This window comes from Dasypus novemcinctus, chromosome 4 (genome assembly GCF_030445035.2).
Source record: "Dasypus novemcinctus isolate mDasNov1 chromosome 4, mDasNov1.1.hap2, whole genome shotgun sequence".
Lineage (NCBI taxonomy): Eukaryota > Metazoa > Chordata > Mammalia > Cingulata > Dasypodidae > Dasypus > Dasypus novemcinctus.
The window spans coordinates 72,675,415-72,702,651 of NC_080676.1; the positions used below are offsets into that span (position 1 = coordinate 72,675,415).

Here is a 27,237-nt window from a genome sequence, read left to right on the forward strand (position 1 = left end):
TTAATGTTTGTTTTAATTTTTTATTAAGAAACTAAGGCAAAACAAGTTCAAAAGGACTTAAAATACAGAATTCTAATTTTACTTCTAAACAACATGAAATCTACACCAAGAACTAAATATCAGAGTTTACTAATATTTATGAATAAAGAGGAATGGCTAAAATGCATTCACAATAATTATTTCTTCCTTACTAGCCTCTGATTTGCATCTCTTTCCTTCCTGCTTCACTTGGAATAGTACACAGAATTTCATCCTCATCCACCTTTTGCAACTAGTTTTTAATTTCAGAGGAGCTTTTGTCTTTCAACATAGTTCATGTGTTCCTTCAGGATATATGTATGCACCTGCCTTTTGGGCTTTGATAACGTGAGGCACAAAAATGAGTCTATCAGAGATCCTGTCTTAAAATGTTTAGGGTAGAAAAGATACCAATAAATAATCAATAAATATATTATTATATAAGTTTATAAAGTAATACAGTATAAGAAGTATAGATAAATATAAAGGTAGGGACATTTTAAGGAAGGAGAGATTACATTCAATTAGAGGAATTAATGAGGACAGCATTTGGACTGGGTATGGACTCTTCTTTCCTAACAAAGGCTTCAAAATGGACTCAGTGAAACTGCTTATTTTTCAAATGATCAAAAGCTATTAATATTATAGTCAATGTAGACAGTAGTTTGGGAACTTAATTGAAAGTTAACTATAATGTAAAAGTTTCTATATGGTGTAGGGCCTCTTATTTTAGAAACTCTTTTTTTAGTCAAACTATATCTAAAAAGCAGATGTCTAATCATTGAGTTATGACTTTATATATTCACCTGGGCAAAACCTACTGGCTTTACCTAAACTTATATGAATGAGATGAAAAGTTTAGCATCCAAAAGTAACATAACTACTAGGAAAATTATCTATCAACCACAGAATTCCTTGTATGAAAGTTTTAATTATGAGCTATTGACCATTAAAGACTTCAAGCCTTAATATTTTTCCTTTCCTATGTAAAATCAGATAATTAAAACAGAACATAATATGAATAAGAGTACTGGCAATGTTTGCTTCCATATCTGCATCCTTCACTGAAGTTAAGAACCAAAGGGAAAAAAAAGAAAGAAAAAAAAAAAAAAAGAAAGAACCAGAGAGAGTGCTCCTGTTTTCCTAAGTCAATAAAGCAAATTCAATTACACTTTTTCCCCTCATCATAGTTTATCTAAATACGAAAACTACTACTTTGCCTTTTAAAAGCGCAGCAAGCACTTTCCCTCTTTATGAGGTAGTAAAGGGAGGGAGCATCTATTTTGCAGATGAGAAAACTTAAGGTGAATTTTAAATTCGTGATTCTCAATCTTGGCAGCATATTGAAATCACCTAGAAAGTTTTTAAAAAATCCTGATGGCCAGGTCATACCCCAGACCAATACCACATTCTCAAGGTACAGGACCCAAGTATCAATATTACTTAAAACTCACTTGACTCCAAAGTACAGCTGAGGGTAAGAACCATTGGTATAGATGATTTCTAGTTAATCTTCAGGGTGCAGTTGTTTTCTACCTAAATGTTACCTCAGCACCAATGAAGAAGAGATTCCATTTCCTTGTTGTAGCAATTTAATATTCTGTACTGTTTAGTCTCCAATAGTAAATTATTTTACCAGCCTTTATAAATGAAGGTTTTTCACTCTCCTGCTGCTCATCCTATCAACCTCTGTTTTATAAAGTTTTCAATAGGATAGTTGGAAATTTAAATCTCTGAGATAAGAATGACCCTTTAGATATTTAGGCAATTACTGATTCTAGGTTCAATATGCAGTAACCATGTGTTTCTGTTTTCTATTCAGCACCTTCAAAACTTTGTTGCAAAGGAATGTTTAATAATAAGAAAAAACAAAGTATAAACAAAACTCTAAGCAAAAGCTCTTCGAATTGTTAATACCACAACCTGAAAAAGAAACAAGTACCTAAAGGACTTCATAGTGTTCTACCTAGGCAGTCTTCATCCTGAACCAGCTCTCTTTAACCAAATTTCAAACTTTTGCCAAATCGAGTTATTTTATTACAAAGAAAAATCACTTTCTGTAGCAGCTATATTCTGTAATACATTTAACATATAATTTCACTCTGTACTATTTAAATATGGTTTCCAGGAGATTTCTCTTGACACAGATAGTCAAAAAGATAATCTTTTACAAAGTTTTACCTTCAAGCAACACACCAAATACACAGTAAATACCTGTAAACCTTTCAGGTGGCCACAGTTATAAATCTTTGTTGTATGGCTGAAATCCTCTGCTTCATTGGAGTATTGATAATCTTAACTCTCAAGGGAACAACCCAAGAACCCCAGTCACCTTGCTTGCTGACCCTAATTTTATTAGATTTAAGACAAAATATACATACAGCAATAACCTAAAAAGTACAAAGATTCCACTTGTCTTAATTCTTATCACAAAGATGTATTTGAAACCATACAATTTAAACTTTCATACAGAAAGATGTTTGTTTCTCTTCTAACAAAAGAAAATTTCAGATCATGTGTGTTGTGCTGCAATAATATTAGTGAAGTGCAATCATATTTATCAGTTAAAAATTCAGAATAGGAATTAATGTTAAGCTCTTCTACAATGAAATCTTCAAAATGTTGCCAACCTGAAGTTTTCAGCGCAAGGTGTTATATGTGTTATATTTCAAGTCCCATGGGGGCAATTATCTACAATGAGATTAAGAAATTCTTAACCTGGGTTCAGGTTGGCACTGTTTCAGATGGGTGAGTAAACATTTTCTTGATAGCCCCAATGGAGAGTTTGAGGCTGATTGTTGCATGATGTAAACAATATGGAATCCGAAAATTTTTTTATAGTTATCTACTGCATTATAAAATTATAAAATAAAAGAGCCAATAATCAATTATTTTCTTAGCGGTGATAATTAACAGCTTTCATATTTGGGGCCTATAAGAGCAACTGACAATGGTCTATGTTGTTGTCTATGTTTCTCTGAGAGCTGAGAAATAAACCAGATACTAAAAATGCATATTACTATTATGCTTAGATCATCCTTCTTGATATATATATATAATTATAAACAGATTTGCCTTCCCTCAATCTTTAGCCAGGAGCTTGAGGATATTTTTACTATAATTTTGGCTGTTTTTTAAAAAAAGTCAGACTGCAATAACTATGGAAACTGTAAGCCAAATATAATACAAAATAAGCCAATACAACACACCTCCTTTTAAAATCTTCTCCTTTGTAGTCATCCAATTGTCCCCAAATGTTATTCTAATTTTGTACCATGTAGTGGTTTTTAAGAGATTGACCTAGAACAAAGCAACCCCTTTGTCCTTTTTTTTTTGTTTTTTACAATTTTTTTTACACACATATATATATACAACTTTTAAAATAGCTGCACAATCTTATCCCACTGTTAGAGAAGTGCAGTCCAGGCAGACCATGCTTCTCAATATATTAAAAATATTAAATAAAAACCCAACCAGTTTCATACTCTTCTAATAGTCAAGCTGGCTGGAAAAAAGGGATTGGAGAAAGAACAGGCAGTTGTAAAATGGGATCAGTTTTTCTTTACAAACTACTTAAAAACCTTGCTATATCCTTATCTTATCCCTTTTACAGCATCTCTAAAATCTCACCTTTAAAGCTGGAAATAACACATTGCTAACTTAGAGACAAAATCTGTTGCAACATGCACATGTCAACTGCCCACTCAACCAACTGCAACCCTGAGGATTTTTCTGGCCCGATAGAAAGAGGAAACACTAAGATAATCACTGCTGTAGAGTTGCTTCTCCAGTTTACAATTTCATGTGTTTTTTTTTCAGGATGTTTCTTGGACATGCATGTATGACGCTGTCACTTCATGATTCTACTTTCCACAAGCAGACCTCGCCTCCATTCAGTCTTTCATCCCAAGAAAGCTACTGTCATCCATCCAAAGGTTTCCCAAGGTAAACCAAAGTCACTTCTGTGTTGCCATATACAGCAGACACTGCTGGATACAAGCAGGCCTTTGGAAGTCCTCTAAAGGCAACCCCTAGGAACTCATATCCACGTTCAAAAGCTAAAGTCTTATCTTCCATGTCCAAGATGACTCGAATTCTTTCTCCTATCTGCAAACAAACATCAAGAGAAGGTTAGAAAACCCCCCAAGCGCATAGCTAGAAGAAACACTAAAACAAATCAAGAAATTAAAAATATTAAGAATATATATTCTAAAATTTATGTAGAAAAATCAGAAGAGAAGTTTTCTGGTAAGGGAGAAACAACTAGAAGGAAGAACATAGGTCAATCTATCAGGAATGTTTATTTTGGTGTTTTTCTTGGTTTTTGTTTTTTGGGGTTTTTTTTTTGGTTAAGACTTACCCAGGGTCTACACTTAATACTGAAAATTTAAATATTACCCTGAACAATCTCCAAATTTTATTTACTTTCTCTTTGAAGGTTTTCTTAAGAATGTTACCAGTGAAATCTATAACTTGATAAATTTTACCAAAAAAAAAAGGCTGTCTAAATAACCTTCTCAAATTACTAAAATAAAACAAACATATAAAAGCTTTAAAGTTTACAAAGCACTTCATCATACAATATGGAGCTTATATAATCATGAACTATATGACTATGACAAAATAAACAGAATAGGCTTATTCAACAGTCATTTTGTGGTCCACTGCTCTGAAGCATCTGTTTGTTATAAAAACAGCAGGACTAACTGTTAAGCGAAACTGGAAGCACAATATATCCAGTTCTTTTCCTGGCCCCCAGGTACCTCAAAAAAAACAAAACAAAATCCCAAAAAACCAACTTCCTGATCATAGCAATGTCTGCAGTTATTTTGAGGGTCTTTCCCATCACAAATAATTGCTAACATCAGGTTTTTTTCCTCCCTTTGCCCAACTCACAGATTAATCTACATCCGATTTATGGACCTAAGAACTTCTAAATCATCACCACCACAACTGCTACACCTCAAATACAATAAAAACAGAAATGAAAAAATAATAATTTGGGGCTGTATATGTTTTGCACTTTATATGTATTATTTAATCCTCACAGCAATGCTAGTAATTATCCTAATTTTATAGTAGATAAAACCGAGAAGACAGAATGACTCTAATGAAATTTGCGTGTTTGCTCTGCCTTTCACTGAGCATACAGCATGCACATAAAACAGGGAGCAGGGAAGCGGACTTGGCCCAATGGATAGGGCGTCCACCTACCACATGGGAGGTCCACAGTTCAAACCCCGGGCCTCCTGGACCCATGTGGAGCTGGCCCATGCGCAGTGCTGATGCGTGCAAGGAGTGCCCTGCCATGCAGGGGTGTCCCCTGCATAGGGGAGCCCCATGCACAAGGAGTGCACCCCATAAGGAGAGCCGCCCAGCATGAAAGAAAGTGCAGCCTGCCCAAGAATGGCGCCACACACACAGAGAGCTGACACAGCAAGATGATGCAACAAAAAGAAATACAGATCCCCAGTGCTGCTGATAAGGATAGAAGCGGTCACAGAAGAACACACAGTGAATGCAGTGAGTGGACACAGAGAGCAGACAACTGGGGGGGGGGGATAAATAAATAAAACAGGGAGCAGAAAGCAGAAACTCTGCTCAAATCCTTGTCTGACTACTATATTACATAGGCACATGGGAGACATCCAGGGAATGAGGCTGAAAAAGCAGAAGTTAGAAGCTGAGAAAACTGAAAAAAACAAAACAAAACATTTGCGGCTGCACACCATGGGAGACAGACTTTACGGTTTAATCCAGGCACATTATCTGCCTACTAGAACAAGAAAACCAAGATACTTCAGAAAAATAGAACAGTTTCTAGAGGGACAAAACATTCCAGAGTCACTTCTATATATTAACAATTGTTCAACAACAACAAAAATTACTAAATAAGAAAAGAAAAAGGAAAGTATGACCCATATTCGGGGGGGGGGGGGGGGAAAGGCAGTCAACAGAAACTGACTCCAAGTGGGCCTAACTGTTGGATTTAGTAGACAAAGACTACAAAACAGCTATTATAAACATGACAAAAGAATTAAAGAAACATGTAGTAATAATGAATGGACAGATAGGGAATCTCAACAGCGAAATGGAAACTATATTTAAAAAAAAAACAAAAAAAAATTCTAGAACTGAAGAGTACAATAACCAAAATTCATGAGGTTGGTTGAACAACAGAATTGAGATGGCAGAAGAACCCATGAAGTAGACCATAGAGCAATAGAAATTATCCAATCCAAAGAATAGAGAGAAAAAAGATTGAATAAAAAAGAGGCACAAAGAGAATACCGAATACGGCAAATGTAAATGGACTAAACAGTCCAATCAAAAGGCAGAGATTGTAAGACTAGACTGGATAAAAAGCAAGACCTAACTATATATTATCTAGGAGAACCACTTTAAATACAAAAAAAAAAAAAATGGACTGAAAGTAAAAGGATGGAAAAACATATACCATGGGAAGTGGATGTGGCTCATGCAGTTGGGCACCTGCCTACCACATGGGAGGTCCCGGGTTTGGTTCCCCGTGCCTCCTAAAGAGGACGAGCAAGACAGTGAGCTGACATGATGGGCTGGCACAGCGAGCTGATGCAAAAAGATGACACAAAGAGATGATACAATGAGGAGATACAATGAGAGATACAACAAGCAGGGATACAACAAGAAGTGGCTCAAGTGATCAGGTGCCTCCCTCCCACATGGAGGTCCTGGTGCCTCCTTAAAAAAAAAAAAAGACAACAAGCAGACACAGAGAGCACACAATGAACAGATACGGACAGCAGACAGCGAGTGCAAACAACAAACAATAAACAACGGGGGTGGGGAGGAGAATAAATAAAATAAATCTTAAATAAAAAGACATACCATAATTAGCAAAAGAAAGCTGATTATAGCTGGTTATATTAGTATCAGACAAAATACTTAGAGAAAGGAGTATTACTAGGGTCAAAGAAGGACATTTTACAATGACAATAGAGTTTATCAGCTAGGGCAATAAAACAATTAGAAATGTATATATGCCTAGTAGCAGAGCTCCAAAATACATTTCAAAAAAAACAACAAAATAAAACAAAACTGGCAGACCTGAAAGGATAAATTTAAAACAATAGTTGATATCAAAACTCCTCAGTAAATGATAGAATAGGTAGAAAGAAAAATCAATAAAGAGACGGAAGACTTTAAAACTACCAACCAACTTGACCTTACTGCCATTTATAGAACATTCCATCCAATAAGAGAATATACTTTTTTTCCAAGCACACACGAACATTCATCAAGATAGACCATATGCTGGGTAAAAAAACAAGTTTCAATACATTTAAAAGGAATGAAATTATACAGAGTATGCTCTCTGAAAAAGAGTTAAGGACTTTCACTACAAAATCATCACAAGCCTAGTCATAGGGCTTCATCTTCAGTGGTTATTAAGCCCATACACCCTTTTCTGACGGATCTTTGAAGAGCCTAAAAGGACAGTGAGGAAAAGATTCTGTGAAAGAAAATCCATCCACTCTAGTATGTCTGACTTGAGGCCATTATGAGGCTAGAGTTCTCTAGCCAAATGTGGCTCTGAAATACACAATCTATAATTCTTCAATTTCTTACCAGATTATTATATTTTAAGACTGCTGAATCTATAATAATAATATGGCTTTTTTAAAGAACAAAAACAAATGGAACTACAATTTGACTCTAGAATCAAATGAGTGTGACTTCAGGCTAAGATAAAAGAATAAAATGTGCAGCAATAGTTTACCTGAACTTCCTTGTCTCTATAGAAATTAATGGCATCTCCTGGGCTTTGAATCCACAAACAGATTTATTAATAGCAGAGAGTGAGTATGTATATACATGTACACATATGCATTTATGGGGTGGAGGTATTTATAAAGAGAAGATTTAGATATGTCATGATATGGGAAAAATGACAATCTAGAGCATGAGTTGGCAAACTATGGCCCAAAGTCCTACAGGCTGTAAAAGAAGTTTTATGAAACACAGTCCCACTCATTCTTTTACATAGTCTATGGCTGCTTTTTGTGCTACAATAGTAGAATTCAGTAGTTGTGACATTATATGGTCCTCAAATCCTAAAATATTTACTATCTGGACCTTTACAGAAAAAGTTTAACTACCCCTGACCTACAGAAAAGATGGATTGCTCAAGGTAGAAGATATATTAGGAAACAAATATTGAGACATTAAATGCTTATTACGATAAGAGTAAAGAAAAGCCTCTTACACCATTGTTTATAAATCACCAAAAAGCCATACAAAGATGCTATATAAAAACTTGTAAATTAAAAAAAATTAAGTAGTGTTTTGATAAAGGCCCACACCTAAGAAAATATTGAGTTTCTCACCTGATATTTTGGTGCATTGTTGCACTGTGGAAAACTGCCATTGACTTCCCCATTATGTAGTAGATTATTGTCCACCAGATTCCAGCCCCAGCTCTGGTCATCACTGCCCAGTAACGCCACATAACCTTGGCATTGCATGGGGGCCCGTTTTGTGGCAATTCCAATCACTGCCACAGTGCCCAGAGGGCCCTCCCACCATACTTCCCATGCGTGGCGGCCCTCACTGAAACCAATCTTGGTCCTTGCACCATCAGTGCTCTGCGCGATGGGATTTCGATGTAGAGTAAAGCCATTCTTCTTAATGTAGACATTCCTGGAGCAGTCATTAGTGCTGAAAGCATGTTGGAAAGCACGTACCTGAAAAGATAAGAAACCAAAGAAATAGAAATTTGATTTTTCTTAAGTCCTAAAAAGTACCCAAACCTTAGGCTACATGTTTTTAAATAATAAAATTATATATCTTTAAAATAATACATTGAGCATTTCCAAAAAAATGAAGAAAGTTTCAGGTTGGGAAACCAAAATCACAAATTGTTTAACATTAAAAATAACAGCTGGGAAACAGATGTGGCTCAAGTGGTAGAGCATCTGTCTATATGGAGGGTCCAGGGTTCGATCCCCAGGACCTCCTGACCCATGTGGTAAGCTGGCCCTCATGCAAGGAGTGCCATGCCACACAGGGGCATATATAGAAGATATATTAGGAAACAAATATTGAGACATTAAATGCTTATTATCATAAGCACAAGGAGTGCACCCCACGTGAAAGCAGCACAGCCTGCCCAGGAGTGGCGCTGCACACACGTAGAGGTGAAGCAGCAAGATGATGCAACAAACAAGAGACACAGTTTCCCAATGCCGCCATATAATGCAAGCAGATGCAGAAGAACACACAAAGAATGAACACAGAGAACAGACAATGGGGGGGAAGGGGAGAGAAGTAAATCTTAAAAAAATAAAAAATAAAAAATAACTGCCAAATAGTTTACTCAGGATTTGACTAAAATTCTAAGTTGTAGGGTAATTCCTCCAAATACACTTCTTAAAACATCAAAAGTGTTAAACCATGGACTATAGTTAATAGCACAATTATAAAAATGTGCTATCATCAATTGTAACAAATGTTCCACTCCAATGTGGGGTATTAATAATTGAGTGGTAAATGAGACTCCTGTATTTTATGCCCAATTGTTTTGTAAATCCACAATTTCTTTTATACAAAAAGTAAAAAAAGAAAAGTTATAAGATAGAACAAGAATCCTTACACTTTAGAGATAATAGTGAAATTTTATGAATGAAATAATGATTTCTGGCAATTATTGTGAAATAATCCAGGAGTGCAATGGGATAGTGTGAGGGGTAAACAAGAAACTAGAATTTTGAGCCTGTTCATTAAGCTATTTTCTTTAATTTTGTTTATACTTGATATTTTTATATAAAAAGTTAGAGATACAGTTTTCATGTTGGCAATGCTATCACCAAAAATAATTATATTTTAAGTAAAATAGAGACCTTAGTCATAGCAGCTCTGAAGTTTATGAAAACTCTTAGTAACCACAAACTATCTTAGATCCTCAGCCTCCTTGTTAGGTATTACTCGTATACTGAGACATCACCACTCTCATTTTACCAAATCAAATAATTTCCTAGATAATATCTAAATTCAACCACTGGAAAGTATAAAGAGAATTATTAAGAGCAGCTGCTACTTTTAAGACAAGTTAGATGATAGTTTTTTAAGCTTCTAAAATACAGTATGAAAATACCAACTATACAAATAACTCTCTTGTTTCAATAATTTAAAACATTTGGTTTGTTTTTTTTTTTAAATTTCTTCTTTCCTTTATTCAAACTGTCCCCTCAAGAGATATGTTCAAATTTTAATCTCCAACTCTGTGAATGTGCCTTTATTTGGAAATATGGTCTTTGAAGTCATTATTAGTTAAGATGATGACAAACTGGATTAGAGAGGGCCATAATACAATATGGCTGGTGTCCTTATAACTAAGGGGAGAATAGGACACAAAAGACATAGGGGAGAACCCCATGTGATGACTGAGGCAGAGAATGCCATGGATTGTGGACAAGCTACCATGAGAAGCCAGAAGAGAGGCATGAACAGACTCTTCCCTATAGACATCAAAGGGAGGATGGCCCTGCCAACACCTTGATTTTGAACAGAACTGTGAGACTGTAGATTTCTAGTGTTTTAAGCCATCCAGTCGGTGGTACTTTGTTACAGCAGCCCAGGAAACCATGACAGGCTAGAACCTATTGATCTAGTTAACCTGAGAAATTAACCACAGAGTTAATGTCACAGAATGTCAACACTGGAGGGGACCTTAAAGATCACAAGTCCAACTCAGAGATGAGGACACAGACCTAAAAGGCTGTATTGGGCAAAGTCAATAGCTAGTTAATGCAAAAGCACCAAAGAGAAGTCAGATATGCAGTTCCCTCATTCTGTGTTCATTTACCATTAGTCAACACTTTATTGTTTCATTGTTGCTCTACAGTAGAGCAAAGATTTTTTAAAAATCTGCATTCTTCAAGTATCCTATATATTCATAAGGAGGTTTTAAGACTGAAGAATTCCTAATTTTTTCCCTATCTGTTCCTGTTATAATACAAACACTTCTAAGCATCTAAAAGATCAGAACATAGCATTAAATGGAAGAAAATGTCCCCAAAACATGCAGTACTGAACTAAATATAAATAATTCAAGAGAATAATTTCTCCTCATAAAATGTTTAATACTTCCCCATGCCAGTTTCCCAATTCTTATAAATTCTAAGTGCATTTTCTGTTCTTATTCACCTTGTCAAATTGCCATTGTTGACAACCTCGTCCTCAAACTCGACATCTTCCTACCTTCCTGGACTGACCTGTCACTGTATCCTTTTTCAGTTACCTTACTGTCTCTGCCCCTCTCACCACCCTTTATTCTCTAGATCTTGGTTCTTAATACTCTATCTGAATTCTCTCCAAACTAGTCTTTCTAAAACAGGAACTTTATTATCTCACATCCCAGTTCAATAACCTTTAATTAGTTCCACATTTATTACAATATCAACTATAAATTCTTTTGCCTGGTTTTCAAAGTCCTCTAGATCTGGTCCTTCTTATTTCCCTTCCTACTTTCTTGTTTTCCTTGTCTGAAGTAACTTACTTGCTTTCTTCCCCCAAACCATCCTTTAAGACCAACCTCAGTAGTACCACTTCCATGAAGGTATTCTTAACAATGTCCAACCAATCCCCTCATTTCCCTCTACCCACCTTCAGTGTATACCACACAACACTTAATTTTCTAGATCTTATTTTCTAACATACCCTCACCACCTGATTCTAGGAAAAAAATATTTTGCCCTCCCCCCAATGTGATCTATACTAAGTTGATCAAACCTTTATTGGAAATACAGAGGACAGAAGGACATGTTAAGTAACACCATGAGGATGAAAGAAGCAAAATCCAGGCTGAGGGAATGCTATAGGGAAAACAACCTGATTTCTTAAATAAATTACACAGTAGGGGTAGAAGTGAAGGAGATGGAGGGTGAACCTGTAGACTAAAACAGACTTAAGAGACATATCAAACATCTGCAATGGCAACCTCATATAGAGTCTGATTATATAAATTCCAAATTAAAAATAGAACATTTCATACAACACAATTGGAAATGTGAACACTGCATTTTTTATATTAAGGAATTATTGCTAGCTTCTTTTTAGATGTGATAATATTTTTTAAAGTACCTTTATCTTTTAGAAATAGACACTAAAAATTTTCAGATGAAATGGGAAAATACATTAAAAAAAAAAAAAGAGGGAAGCAGCTGTGGCTCAAGCAATTGGGCTTCCGCCAACCACATGGGAGGTCCTGGGTTTGGTTCCCAGTGCCTCCTGGAGAAGATGAGCCGGTGTAGCCGGCAGGCACAGTGAGCTGATGCAACAAGATGACACAACAAAAGACACACAAAGAGGAAAGACAGGGAAAGACAAAACAAACCAGGGACCTGAGGTGGCTCAGGTGATTGAGTGCCTCTCTTCCACATGGGAGGTCCCAGGTTCAGTTCCCAGTGCCTCCTAAAGAGAAGACAAGCAGACAGAGAGCACACAGCAAATGGACACAGAGAGCAGACAGTGACTGCTAACAACGAGGGGGGAGAGATAAATAAATAAAAATAAATCTTAAAAAAAAAAGTCCCATATACAACCTGGATTTTACATTAGAGCAAACAGCTCTAAAAACTAGCTATTAGTGACACTTGGAGTACCACATATCTACCTTTCACAGTACTCACCAATTTTACAACCATGTGATTATTTGATTAACATTTATTTCCCCCAATAGATTGTAAGCTCCATAAGGCAAGGCATCCATGAGAGTTTGTGCCTATTTTTACTCCTCACTGTATCCCCAACACTGAGCAGAGTGCCTGGCATTAACATATTTTTAAATAAAAATATTTCCTGAACAAACCCTTTGCTTTCCTCTTGTCCTGCTTCTGTTCAGGGTTTTTCCTCTTCTTAAAGTGTTCATCTCTTTTCCCTTCTTTAAAATTCATCTGAAATACAACCCAGCTTCAGCGCTTCTCTAAACCCCCACACAACTTGTAAATCTCTCCTTTCACTGAACTTCTAGTATATTTTTTAGACCTCTAACAGTAAACAGCAATCTCTAACATGCATTATAATTCTCTCTACATTTTTTTTCTCCTCTACTAGCTTGAGGACTTCCTTTCTAGCCAGAGTCTTTTTGAATTAACCTATTTACAACCTCAATATATTCCAGCAAAATCTCCTGCAACATTTGAATGAACATGTGATTAGTGGAAGTCTACCACACCTATAATGCACATAGTAGAATGGTTTACAAAGTACTAATAACTTCAGGAACCTAAAGTATATCTGAAAGGATACAAATTAAATTAGTAATATTGGCTGTCTACCAGAAGGGGAACTTGGTGGCTGGGTTTGTACAAGTGTGAAAGACATTTCCCTATATACCATTTTACTTTTTTTGAATCTTGAATTATGTGAGCTGATTAGCTATTAAATATTATCAATTACAAAAACTTAATTTAAAGTAAGTGAACAAAAACAATAAACTTTATGGAAAAATAAAAAGTAAACAGAACTTATGAAACTTACATGCTTATCAGGCAAAATTGCAATCTTTTGCACTCTACTATATAAATTACAGCTAGGATCCATTAGGCATCTACTATGCACAAATACTGGTCTAGGAAATCAACATACACTATTGCAAGAAATATCATGCAACTTGATAGTTCACATATTTAACACCAATGCTCCTTATCTTATGAAACTAAAACCTACTTTATTACAGAAAAATTAATTTTACATGAAAAAATTTTATCTCTTATACTAACCCCCATTGACAGCATTTAAAAGGGATTTCCTCCCTTTTTAATTATTGTGTTTTTTTATGTTTACCACATTCCAAGTCGCAGCCTTTTTCCTTTCTCATATATAATCTCAGTATTTGATAAAACTGAATAAACAGCTGTTATCCATTCAACTGAACTCAAGCCTGAGGCCCTTTGTTTATATTGCCTGGAGTGTCCTCTCAGCCCTACCACAACCTGTTACTTGACATTTTTATTTGAATAAGGAAAAGACAAGAATATTAACAAGAATCTAGGAGGGTGGCCACGGTGGCTGGTCAGGAGAGGGAAGAAGAGATATATGGTGTGGGGGCATTTTCAGGATTTGGAGTTGTCCTAGGCGGTGCTGCAGGGACAGATGCTGGACGTTGTGTGTCCTGTCGTGGCCCACTGGGTGGACTGGGGAAGAGTGTGGACTACAATGTGGACCACTATCCATGTGCTGCAGGTGTTCTCCAGAATGTATTCGCCAGGTGCAGTGGATGTGCCACAATGATGGAAGAGGTGCAGTGGATGTGCCACAACGATGGAAGAGGTTGTTGATGTGGGAGGGGTGGGAGGGGTAGGGTGGGGGGTATATGGGGACCTCATATTTTTTTAATGTAACATTTAAAAGAAAATAAAGAAGAAAAAAAAAGAAAAAGGAAAAGATGACGCAACAAAAAGAAACACAGATTCCTGGTGCCGCTGATAAGGACAGAAGCGGTCACAGAAGAACACACAGCGAATGGACACTGAGAGCAGACAAGGGGGGGCGGATGTTAGGGGGGAGGAGAGAGAAATAAATTAAAAATCTTAAAAAAAAAAAGAATCTAGGAAGAAAAAAAAAGAGCAAAACTGCAGTCAGCACGTTTGGTGAGAAACAGAAGAGATACACCATTAAGGTGGAATGATGACAAACTTGGCAAGAAAGTAGCCAATAATAGTGGGACAAGTAGCCTATAAGGAAGAATTATGACGGTTAAAAGGTGCCGGTGAGAGATGTTCTCTAAATGCCTATATCTTTAAAGTTAGCAGGATGCCTAGGAACACACTTATAAGCCTGCAACATTGTGGAAGGACTTAAAGAGAACTTGGGCTAAATTCAAGGGGAAAAAATGGTTATAATTATAAATCAGTTTGGAAAGGGTTAGGTGAAGGTGGGGTGAAAGCAGAGATCTTAGAAATTAAGTCCATGGTATTAAGGAAGGAAACAAGGCAGCCAAGATGATCTAACCGAGTCTGTTTGGAGGGCAGGGAGAAAAATGATCTGAGTATTAAAAGGCACAATAATGGGGGTGGCTGTCTTTAAGAGGAAAGATTCCAAAGTATGAGTGATGGAAACCATCTGGTCCTTTAAAAAGTGGATCACGGAAGTAGGGTGGGTGAAGCAGCAGAACTTAACAGTGATACTGTGTACAGCAATCCAAAGGAGAAGCGGATCTTCATGGAGGGGGCAAAAAGGGGAGGTAAGGTATGGACTGGGGCCACGGAAAGGTGGGATGGTGAGGCGGGGCGAGGCGAGGAGGGGTGAGGCGTCTGACTCAGAAGCTTAGAGGAGAAACAAGAGCTGCGCTGAGGAGCGGGACTGGGGGGCAGTGGCGTGGCCCGGGGCTCTCTCACCTTGGCCTTGTAGCTGGGCAGATTGCAGAGGATGTCCGTGCGCAGAGCCTCTTCGGCCAGGCTGCGGGCGCACAGGCTCCGCCACACCTCGCTGTTCTCATCGCCGTGCAGGCAGCGGTACCAGTGCTTGCACACTAGGGCGCAGCTCCGCAGCTCGGACAGCTCCAGGTAGGAGAACACTAACTCCAGCACCCGGCTGGGCAGCCGCCCCCCGACCCCCGCGGACCCGGAGCCCGAGCCCGAGCTGGCGCCCGCGCCGCCACCGCTACAGCCAGCAGCGCCCGAGGCTGCCCCCGTCCCTGGGGCCGGCGCCGCCATCGCCTCACCAGCCGGCCCGAGGGCCGCCGCCACCGCTGCTTCCCCCCGTCTCTCCTCCGGAGGCCAAGCCTCGCTCGAGACCCGAGCAGCTCGCTCACCGCCCCTTTCACAACCAACCGCCCGGCTCCTCCACCTCTCCCGCCCCTAGCCCGGGCGTCCGCCGCGCGCCCCGCCTCACTGAGGGCAGACGCGCCGGCCTCACGGGCGTCCCCTCCCCTCCCCTCCCCCGCTCCGCGGCTCAGCGCGGGCGCCGAAACCGCCCGACTCGCGTGGCCTCCCCGCGGCGCGCCCGTAGCTCCGCCATGCCTGTTGAGGGCACGAAGCAAGGGCGCACGCCCAGCTCGCGCGCGGTTCCTCTCGCCCCGGATGTGACTGTTTGGCTGAGGCGCCTCGCGCCCTGCGCTTTTTTGGATTGGGCTCTCGTGGGTGAGGTCATCACGAGACGCCGAGGAGGGGAGCGGGAAGCGCAGGTACGAGGCTGGCGCTCGTGGGTTCGTGGCTACTCTCCAGAGCCTTTTGCTGTTTTTGATCTAGTGGCCCCGCATTGGCTCTCCTGGACCCCTTTTCCTATAAAGTTTAGGTCCTATGTCAGTTAGGTTTCTGCTTCAGACTTCAACCTAATGCATGAAACTTCCCACTTCTTGCTAGCCAAGTCCTGACTTAGCCATCTTCGGCTTGAGTTGGAGCCTCTTGCAGCCGAAGCCGTCTTTTCCCGGTCGGGTCCTTTCGTCTTCCTAAATACCGGTACTTATCAGAACGTGTGTCCCAGCCTATATTTGGAAAATATGGTCACCACATCTGTACGCTCACCCTCACTATGTCTTGAAAGCCATCAAGTGCCGTTTAAATGCTAGTTATTTTGGAGAAAATTGTTTTTCCTAGGTCCACTGCTTAGTAGGTGTATTAAGGTGTTTTTATTTAATTAAACATTCCAATAGGGAGAATGACATGGAGGTTATAATTATAGATGACTTCTTGGAAGGGAAATAATTTAGTCAATATTTGGGCATACTACCTTTCCTAGGTGACCCAAAAGGTTTTGACAGCCTTTAAAAAAATATCTATTAAGAAAATAATAATCATCGTTTGAGCCACCGTGTGAGCAGGCACTGTAGTAGATCCTTTACGTGGGTTTTTATATAATTCCTCCAAACAACCCTGTGATGTAATTATAATAATTATATTACTCCCTTAGTTGTCAACTAAAGTGTCTTGCAACTTTTATGTAAGAAATTTTTACTAGAGTTTCCTTACTGTGTAAAATCCATTTCTTGTTTCCTAGCCAAAACGAAAGAACAGCAACTACCTTCTACCCTACTCTCTGATATACGGTGTTTGATTATGACTTGCTGGTCCCTTGTTCCTAGATTCTTTTTCTCCTAGCTCAGTAAGATTCTTTTCCATGTTACTAATATCAGTGCCACAGTCCTTCAATCATTTTGGTTGCTATCCAGCTTCTCCACATGAAAACCAACCTTGAAACACCCAAATAGGTGGAGAAAGTTTGAGCTATACTGATTATTGTGATGTGATGGTGACTATGGCTCACATTTGAATCTTAAATGGCAGTGTAAATGCAAACTAGGGAATTTCGTTCATTTTCAGTTTATTAATCTTTCAACCATTGGACACCAAGGAGGAACTAGTTTAGTCTGGAAAGCAATTATATTTCTTTTAAATCTTTAAGGATAAGTAGAGTTGGTCCACCTGAGAAGGGAGCAAAGAGCCAAGCAAAATGAACAGCTTTAAAGGTACAGATAATTGAAGAAGACAAGTGGATAAGTGGAGGTGTGACTGAAGAAGAGTAGTTAGAATAGAGATCGTTCAGTTGTTAAAGACTTTGGCCTTCTTCCTGTTATTCCAGTGTAGGAGAGTTAGAGGCATTGAGGGATCTGATGAGATAATTCTGGTATTAATCTAGTCCTGTCATTGAGGTGACTTTCAGTGATAGTCTGTCCCTCAAGTGGCCCAGGTAGGATATCAAGGTAGGACAAGTTTGCCTTTTCACTAACTCGGTTTTTTCTACAACTCTTTCCCCTGCACCTCCCTCTCCCCACCGTTCTCCCTCTCCCTTGTCCAGTGCCCTCATTCTGCTCTTTGGCTAATCAGAACTGCCAGCAGTGGTGCTCCACCCTTTCCAAAAATGCTCCCAAATTACCCCACCTTCCTTTTCCACCCACTCTATAATCCCATTAAGTGTTGAAAGGAAGGGCTCTATTATCCAATTAAATCTAATTCACAGTAGGATATGATTAATTGCTGTGCTTGACCCTCCTTTACATTATCTATGAATGAGAAGAAAAGCTTTTTGTCTTGATAACTGAATGTGGAAATGGTGGCACTGAGCTATTTCTGGTAGATTCTCCAGTCCTATTAATGGAAAAACAAGAATCTGTCTTGACACCTCATATCTGCACATTTGCTTTGATTTAACCTAGATTGAATTACATTTTTTCCCACTACCCTTCTACCACAGCATTCTGATTGTTTAATACTTTCTGGTGATGGTGTTGGGTGTGTTTCAAATAAATTTTGTAGACAAGTAAACAAGTTATTTCCAAGGCTGTGGTTAAATCATTAGTGTTCTGCATGATAAATGTTGATTGACTAAAATTAACAGCCTCACAAAGTATATGGATTTCTAGGGTTATCCCAATATTTTTTTTCTTAACAGTCTCCCATAATAGGTCTCTATATTATTTTCTGACTAGCTACATGATCAGTGAATATTAGCCATATAGTTTAGAGATTAGCAATTTGTTTTTTACTCTGGTGTAGAGAGTTTAGGTAGGACTGTCTTTGTATCTTGTGAGATGAGCCATAGTTACCACTGATTGCATTATGGGAAAATTTATAGGAATTGTATTATTCCTTATAGTAGTAAAAAACTCATTTACAGTCTAGATTGTCACAGTTTAGGGTAACCAAAAGTACCTTTAAGATTATGTTGATCTTTTCCAGAGAAGAATTAGATTACGAAGTAAATCTAAAATTTTGCTACTCAGCATTTACTTGGATTATTAGAAAAAAAATTTCTAATATTTAGAAATAAAAGTATTAGAAACCTTGCCTCATACTTGTCTTAGAGAAAACATAAAATCCCAGTAGGGATGCAGAATCTGTATGCATATAAAACTCAGCAAACCCTAAAGTTGAAGTGTCAGCTTTTAGACTTTAAAGTTGATTCATCATACCAAATTAAAACTGCAGTTTAGGGAATAAGTGATCAACACCCTAAAGATTCATAATAGGGTTAAAACAAAATTATTTTTAACTTAAATGTCCCTGTAGTTAATTCAGATTTTATATTTTAAGATAAGGTATTGTCCTATCATATATTAGGTCAGGAGTCACCACTGATGACAGTTTTAAAGCTCAGTAATAATATTGATTCCTTTTTTTTCTCATTTGAGCTGTTTAATTTTAGTCATATAGTAAGCATTTGTAAATTTTTATGCATCAAAACAAGTGCATGCTAAATTCCAAATATTGAAAATATAAAATACATGCATATTTCGAAGACCAGTTAATGGTGTCCAATATGGAAAACTATTTAATGCATATTATAAGCCAAAGGACCATGCGAAAGGGTTTCCCACTTATTGAGTATACTGCATTAGATACTTCAGATATTAACTGCTCTAAACAAAACTTTTAAGTTATATGCAATAGGTACCTTTCATTTTAGATTGTGTTAAGTATCCCTTTTTCTTGGTTAATATAGGGCATTTGACAAGAACCTTTGTTAGTAGGGCATAAAATTATTTAGCTACTGTTTCAGTATTTGTCAGAAAAAGTCAAACCACTAAGGTTCTCTCTTTACCTCCCTCTGAGTCATTTCCTTGCCAAACCTCTCCTTTAAATTTTATTTGCTCCATATCTATTTATTAGTTTCCTCTCTATGCTAATTGAGTGCTTCTGCTGAAATTTTTAAAATGTATATTTTTGTCTTTTTCCCATTTTTTTATGCAAATTGCTTTATCTGATTTTGTGGACATGTTTCTGTTATCAAAATTACTGCTAAATTAGTGATGTTTTGCAGTTTGATGATAGACAATTTTTGTGCGTATCTAAAAGTGGGAGGAAACAAGAAGCTTTGTTGTTGGAAATGGAAATTTTAGGCAAATTATTAGATTATTTTAAATGATTTTTTTTTTCAGAAATATTAGGAAATTTATCTCTATACCATTGGATTAAATTCCGGTGTCTTAGCTGAAAATAATTGAACAACTATGGCAGTTTTTCATTCGCTAAATTCTCCCTTGGCTTGTGAAATGAAAAATTTATCCAGATAGATTTGTTTGCTTCCTTTCACCTGATCATTAGAACTGTATAAATTGCCCAAATTTCCTTTTTACCTTGCTCAACAGGCAGTTAGGGCACAGTAGTATTAAGTGGTGATTCCCAGTTTATGGATCTGGGTGCCCAGGGGACCAGGAATCTAAAATTTTGCGCATAAGCAAAACTGTTGCATAAGTGAAAGTAGATGATAGTCTGGTAGAAAAATATGTATGTATGAGTACATTTAAAAACAATAATGAATTATTAGCTTTAATCATTTTCTGTATTCTCAAAGAACACTAATAAGTAAAATTGTTGTCCAGTTGTTAGAAAAGGATTCTCATTATTTAAAAGTTTGGGATCCCTTTATATTGAATCCCATGTACAAATCCTAAGGAACAACTCATCTTGGGAAAATTATTTAACCTTTTGGAGACTCAGTTTTATTATCTGTAAAGTGGAATAATACTAACACAAAGGATTGTTTTGAGAATAAAATTAGATAACGTCCTGAATTAGTCTCTGGTGATAAGACTTTTCTTACTGACTCACACTTGGCACTTTTGACCTAATATCTTTTTGAAAAATTCTTTCCTTCACATGAGAATGTGCTATGCTTTTCAGAGAAATCTGGTGCTTTGGCACTATCAAAATTCTTTCTCCTCTTCCCCTTACCCGTGTGTTTTCTCAGCTTGGAGATTGGTTCACTGATGCAACAAGCAATATACTGCAAATGTTTTGTCCAATTTTTTTTTAATAACAGTCATTAATATATCAAAAGTTAATTTAAAAATTATTTGACTTCCCTTTGACTGTTGTCCCCAACACACTTTCCCAGTGACAATTAACATCCTGTATATTTTATATATATATGTTTTTTCCCTTCAGTAATACAAAACACTATGAATGTATAATATATATGGATACATTATATTTATACTCATCTATATAGTATGTGTGAACATTGTGTAGTTTTGTTTTGTGAGACCCAAGGATCTGCATTTTTAAATAGTTTCCCAGAAGATTATTGGTGTCATATAAATGTTATACACATCATATATGTTATATATGCATTATATAAATGTTAGCATGCATCAGAATCACCTGAAGGGCTTGTTAAACATATTACTGGTCCCACCTCCAGCTTCAGATTCAGTCTAGGATGGCGTCAATTTGTATTTCTGACAAGTTCCCAGGTGATGTAAATGCTGCTAGTCTGGGGATCACACTTTGAGAATCACTGGTGTATTATTTATCATGCCACTTTGACCAGCCTATTACTAAGGAAAAGTAATAATGGTAACATTCCTTGAGTACTCATTTTGCAGCAGGCATTATTATGAGATTGTAAAATGTCTTTTCATTAATGTTATTTAAAATTGTATTTGTTGCTTATTGTTAAATCTTTGTATGAAACCGTATGAAACCTGCAATTATAGTTTTTTACCCCTTCACAGAGTCTTCTGGGCCATTATGGCAGTCAAGTGGACTGGTGGACAGTCTTCTCCGATTCTCTGTCTGAATGCAAGTAAAGAAGCGCTAGTGGCTTCTGGAGCAGAGGGTGGAGAACTCATGACTTGGGGTGAAGATGGGACTCCAATAGGACACATGCGATTCCAAGGAGCTGATGATGTTACCAGTGTTTTATTCTCCCCAACCTGCCCCACCAAGCTCTATGCCTCACATGGAGAATCCATTAGCATTCTGGATGTCAGGTCACTCAAAGATTCCTTGGATCATTTTCATGTGAATGAAGAAGAAATCAATTGTCTTTCATTGAATGAAACGGAAAACCTGCTGGCTTCTGCTGATGACTCTGGGGCAATCAAAATCCTAGACTTGGAAAATAAGAAAGTTAGCAGATCCCTGAAGAGACATTCCAATATCTGTTCTTCCGTAGCTTTTCGGCCTCAGAGGCCTCAGAGCCTGGTGTCATGTGGACTGGATATGCAGGTGATGCTTTTGCAGAGAGTACCTGGGTAATTCTAAATGAGATTTGCTAACAGAATCAAATCATTGATTGGGCTAAATGTATCTTTGCATTTTCTGTCCTCTTAACATCCATTTATGAACCATAAGCTTTAAGTCTATTGCACATTTAGTACTAGCCTGACAAAGCCTAATAGATTTTATTCACAGTGATTATTAATCTTTTAGTTTTTCTCTGTGCTTTAAGGTATTCCTAAAACCTGAGAATTCAGATATTTGATTCTAAACATTATTTAAAACAAAGGGGCATGCTGAAGTCAGAGTTTACCACCCATTCTCTATAAACTATGTTGTTTAAAAAAAGTTGGAAGGGCTGGGTCTGTTGTTTGGCTTAAAGTTCTGGGATGTATTAATTGAAGTGTTGTGTCCTGGTGACCAGGATCAAAGGATTGTATTCAATGCTGAGTTTTGAAAGGAGCATTAACAAATTAACCCAGATCCAGAGAAAGGCCATCAGGATTGTAAATACATCTAGAAACCTCATTATGTGTGGTGTTTCTGGAGGGGGAAAATGCATTATGCTTTTCTAAATAGCAGACATCTCAGAGAAGCAGATTTTGGTTTAATAAATGAAAGAAATATAAATTTTTTTATATTTTAATTTTATAAATATGTATTTTTTATAAGAGAAGTTGTGAGCTTACAAAACAATCGTGTGTAACATGCAGAACTCCCATACATCACCTTTCCACCAACACATTGCATTGTTGTGGAACGTTTGTTACAGATTATGAAAGAATATCATCAAACTATTACAACTAACTATATAGTCCATAGCTTACATTTGCTATATTTTTCTCATATACCCTGCTATTGTTAACACCATGTATTAGTATTGTACATTTATTATAGCTCATGAGAGAATGCTCTCATATTTGCACTATTAACCATAGTCCATCATCCATCACATGGTTCACTCTGTTATACAGTCCCATGCCTTGTACAGTCCATCCAAAATGGTGGTACAATCATCACCTCAGTAAATGTTTGAATGTTTTCCTTAGTTCAAAAGAAAAAAATCCCAAAGCCCCCTATTATTTACCCTTAGCATTGATGTGGTACCTTCTTTGACATTGAAGCAAGACTATTACAATATTGCTGGTAACTATAGTCCATAAATTACTTTAATTATATTTTTCCTATGCATTGTATTCTTACCACCTTGTAATAGTGATGTACATTTGTTCTAGTTTATAGAACATTCTTGTATTTATATACTATTAACCACAATCCTCATCCATCACCAGGTCTTTGACTAATCTTTTTTCTTTTGGCTATACCAGTTTTCAATCACTGGTTAATTAATTCACCACAAGACATGGCACTAGATAATTAGGTATGCAAAAAGTAACCAGTATTATTCAGATTAGATAAGTAGGTACCCAAAATTTACTATTTTGCCTTCAATTCTAGGCCAGAGGTTTTAGCGCCATACAGTTAGAAAACAGTCTAGGAGATTAATATTGTATGAAAGGAAGCCTAGGTAATTGCTTATTTGACTACCAAAAATTGTTAAAAGTTCACTGTATATTACTGTCTGCACTGGGTTGTGATGTAACAACAGTGGCTAAGACAGCACAACTGTGCTTTTAAAGAGATTCCATCCTTAATTGAAGTTGAAACTCTGTAATTTCTTCTACAGTATATGCCTTTTAAAACCAGTGTTAGTCTACTGTTTAAGAATAGTCAAACTAGGAAGGAGCCCAAGAATGTAGGCATATTAATGGAAAGAATTTTTGAGAGTTATTTCTCCCTGAGAAAACACATTTTATCTCAAAGCAGGAAATGAATTTGTTACCATGTTCAGCAAACCCATCTTTTTTTTTTCCATTAAAATGTTTTTATTAAGGTATATCATTCATACATGAACATACATAAAACAAATATATAGTAAATATTGTGAACTTACAAAACAGACCTGCATTCCATCATATAGTGCTCCCGTAGATCAACCTTCTACCAACACCTTGCATTGTTGTGAAACATTTGTTGCAAACTCTGAAAGAATATCCTCAAAATATTACTAACTCTGGCCCATATATTACATTTGCCAACAAATATTCTTTGATTTTAGATAGGTTTTAATAATTAGGCAAAGTTCACTCAGAGAGACAGGGACTTAATGAACAAAGTGTAATTTATTAAGATACTGAGACTGCTTGATTTTTATTAAATAGGCACAACATATTTATAATACATGTGTAAGGAATAAAAATAATATTAAGTAAATACCTCTGTATTCACTACCCAACTGTAGTTTTTTTTTCAAAAGGACCTTTGAAAATTTGACACCATCATATATTTCTGTAGCAAACACATGATTTTTTTTTCTTTCTCATTTCTGTATCTGAAAACAAATGATTTGAGGATTTGTTCTTGGGTTTGAAAGATCTCTAATACGAACACTTAAGGATCAGGATGAAGGGGGGCGGCTCTTGTTTTTTATAAAAGACACTCTGACTTGAAAATGAGTCTTTTATGTAGAAATTTATTTTTGTGTGTGTGCAGGGGTTGAATTTTGAGTAGGGTTACTTTAACATGATCACATTCACTTCTGAACATTTACCAATAGTCCACTTTCTCTCTTATTTATTAAGACCATAAACCCCAAACTCTTGGATTCTTTTTCTTTAGCATCTCTAGCTCTCCTGCTTAGGGTGATTGATACTGCTTGAATGGGTGGTTGAGAAATTGAGTGTGAAACACCTTGGAGTCTTCAGCAGTTAGGGAGAGAAAGTATAAGAATTGTCTAGGCTAGGAACAACCTGGGAAGCCTCAATACTTGGAAATGATTCTGGAATTAGAATCTGGGTTGGCTGTTAACACACTTACATGATTTAAGTCAAATACAAAAATGTTTAAGCTAATGAAAACACTTTGGATGCAGTATGTGTGCGAGTGTCTTAGGACAGAGAATATAATCCAGGAAATATGGGGTCTGTGGAGAGAGATCTAGGATAGCTGCCAATATAGTTAAGCAGTCTGATTCTGGAATACCCATTTTCCTTGTGTTCAGTTTTTTAATAGACTTATTTTCGTATCTAGTTTCAGTACTTGTATTTGTTTGTATTACATTTTCTGGTATTTCTGTAGTTTATTTCAATTTGGTAGTGTTTTGGCTTTACTCAAATAGTGATTGCTAACGCTTAGTATAATACTGTAAATCCAGCCCAATTGGAGTTCAGTGCTCTCCCTAATGGAAACAGAATATAAATGTTATTAGATGTCATTTCTTTTGAAAAAAAGGCTAATAGAGTAATCGTATCTTGGTGAGGAAAGTTATCCTGACTAGAAAACCAAATCCTTAATAGCATCAGTAATGGTAATCTTGTCAATTCAGATAAAAGCTTTAGATCCTCTAAACAAGGTAATTGTTATCCTAGTGTCCATTTTAAATTATAAGTCCTAATTCAGGGATAATACAACATGGTTAAATAAAGCTGTCTGTTCTCTTTCAAAGTATCAAGAATAGTTTCCTTTTCAAATGATTACAATGGGAAGAAAATGAATCACAGATTATAGTGTAAAATCCATTCACTATGTTTCTTGTTTTGTTGTAAACAGGTTTTATTTACCACTTCAAATTAAATCAACTTAGTAGATCCAACAGTATGGTAGGGGACCAACAAAAAGCCAACTACAATACCAGTGTGTCCAATTAAGCAACAGCAGTTGGGATTGCTGCTCTTTTCTAGAATTATGCAAGGATGAATTAAATCTCAAGAAATTGACAAGGTAGTTCTATATGCCAATTAATAGAATAGGCTAATAATTATTCTTTACTGTAGGAATTAGATATGGGAAAGAGAAGTAGACTGGAATAGTTAGGAAAGCCTTCTTGGAGGGACAGAGACTTGGGTTAGCCCCTAGAATGGGTCATTTGGATAATGTGAAAGGAAAGGAAAAGCATTCCAGACTGAAATTATTTCACTGATATTCTAGATTTAGTTTAGTTAGGTAATTAAGTCTTGTAATTAGCATAGACTAAAATTAATAAATTTCATACTCTTTGAAGACACAAGGTTAAATGACTTAAACTGACAGCTGCTTAAAATTTTGTATTACAACTTAATGGGGTTTGCTATTAGAAAGTTATCTATTTTTTGGTAAATTCTCCCTGACTTCTCGTTGATTTTAATTTTCCCTGCAGGGTCGCATTCTACAGGCATGTTGTGGTAGTGTCTATTTTTTTTTTTTAATATTGCTGGGAATTTATCATATTAATCATTTTGAGACTATAATAGTAATAAAAATTATGTATAATTATGTAATATACAATTATTATATAATTATAATTAAAATATAAAATTTTTTTTTAGGAGGTACTGGGGATTGACCTCAGGACATTGTACATGGGAATCAGGCACTCAGCCACTGAGCTATACCCACTTCCCAATGAGACTTGGCTTTTCCATTTGTTTGCTTGCTTATTTGTTTTTAGGAGGTACATCAGATTGAACCCAGAACCTCATACATGGGAAACAGGTGCAACCACTAGAGCTATATTCACTCCCCATTTTCTCAGACTATTTTGATGTCTTTATTAAAAACCTGAATAATTAAGTATGATAGTTGAGCAAAATGGCTAGAACTGTCTATGACTGTGTGACTTTTGGATCTAATTTAAAGGTGATGCTGTGGAACCTTCAGAAAGCCCGACCACTTTGGATTACAAATTTACAAGAGGATGAAACAGAAGAAATGGAAAACCAACAATCACCTGGTCAGCTCTTAAATCCTGCTCTAGCTCACTCTGTCTCTGTGGCATCATGTGGCAATATTTTTAGTTGTGGTGCAGAGGATGGTAAGGTTCGAATTTTTAGGGTAATGGGAGTCAAGTGTGAACAGGAACTGGGATTTAGGGCCCATGCTTTGGGGGTATCCCAGGTCTGCTTTCTGCCAGAATCCTATCTGTTGCTTACTGGAGGCAATGATGGAAAGATTGTGTTGTGGGATGTAAGCAAGAAAGCTGAGAAAAAACAGAAGAGTCCTACCAAACATACCCACAGGAGAAAAACTAAAAGAGCAACTTATACCAAGCAGGATGGAAACACTGATGCTTCAGTAACAGATGAAGAACATGGCAAAATTTTACCAAAGCTAAGTATTGAACATGGAGAAAAAGTAAACTGGCTCTTAGGTACAAAAATAAAGGGATGCCAAAATATTTTAGTAGCTGATCAGACTGGTTGTATATCTGTATATCCCTTAAATGAATTTTAAATCCAATAAAAATATTTGAAGAACTGTGGAA

At 36.9% G+C, this 27,237-nt stretch overlaps 2 protein-coding genes across 4 annotated transcripts; one reads left to right on the plus strand and one right to left on the minus strand.

The window, feature by feature from the left end:
- FBXO45 (F-box protein 45) lies at positions 1 to 15,890 on the minus strand. The gene is made up of 3 exons (XM_004465869.4): positions 15,396 to 15,890; positions 8,385 to 8,741; positions 1 to 4,125 (listed from the first exon to the last, which is right to left on the minus strand). The coding sequence occupies exons 1-3, from the start codon at positions 15,711 to 15,713 to the stop codon at positions 3,940 to 3,942; spliced, it is 861 nt and encodes a 286-aa protein (XP_004465926.1). The 5' UTR covers positions 15,714 to 15,890; the 3' UTR covers positions 1 to 3,939.
- WDR53 (WD repeat domain 53) lies at positions 15,152 to 27,237 on the plus strand. Of its 3 annotated transcripts, none has more exons than XM_004465872.5 (3): positions 15,152 to 15,241; positions 21,452 to 21,947; positions 26,613 to 27,237. In XM_004465872.5, exons 2-3 carry the CDS (start codon positions 21,468 to 21,470, stop codon positions 27,204 to 27,206), a joined length of 1,074 nt encoding a protein of 357 aa, XP_004465929.1. In that variant the 5' UTR covers positions 15,152 to 15,241; positions 21,452 to 21,467; the 3' UTR covers positions 27,207 to 27,237. The 3 variants fall into 3 exon arrangements, with proteins under 3 accessions (XP_004465929.1, XP_004465928.1, XP_004465927.1); XM_004465871.5 differs by lacking the exon at positions 15,152 to 15,241 and adding an exon at positions 16,128 to 16,457; XM_004465870.5 differs by lacking the exon at positions 15,152 to 15,241 and adding an exon at positions 16,136 to 16,183.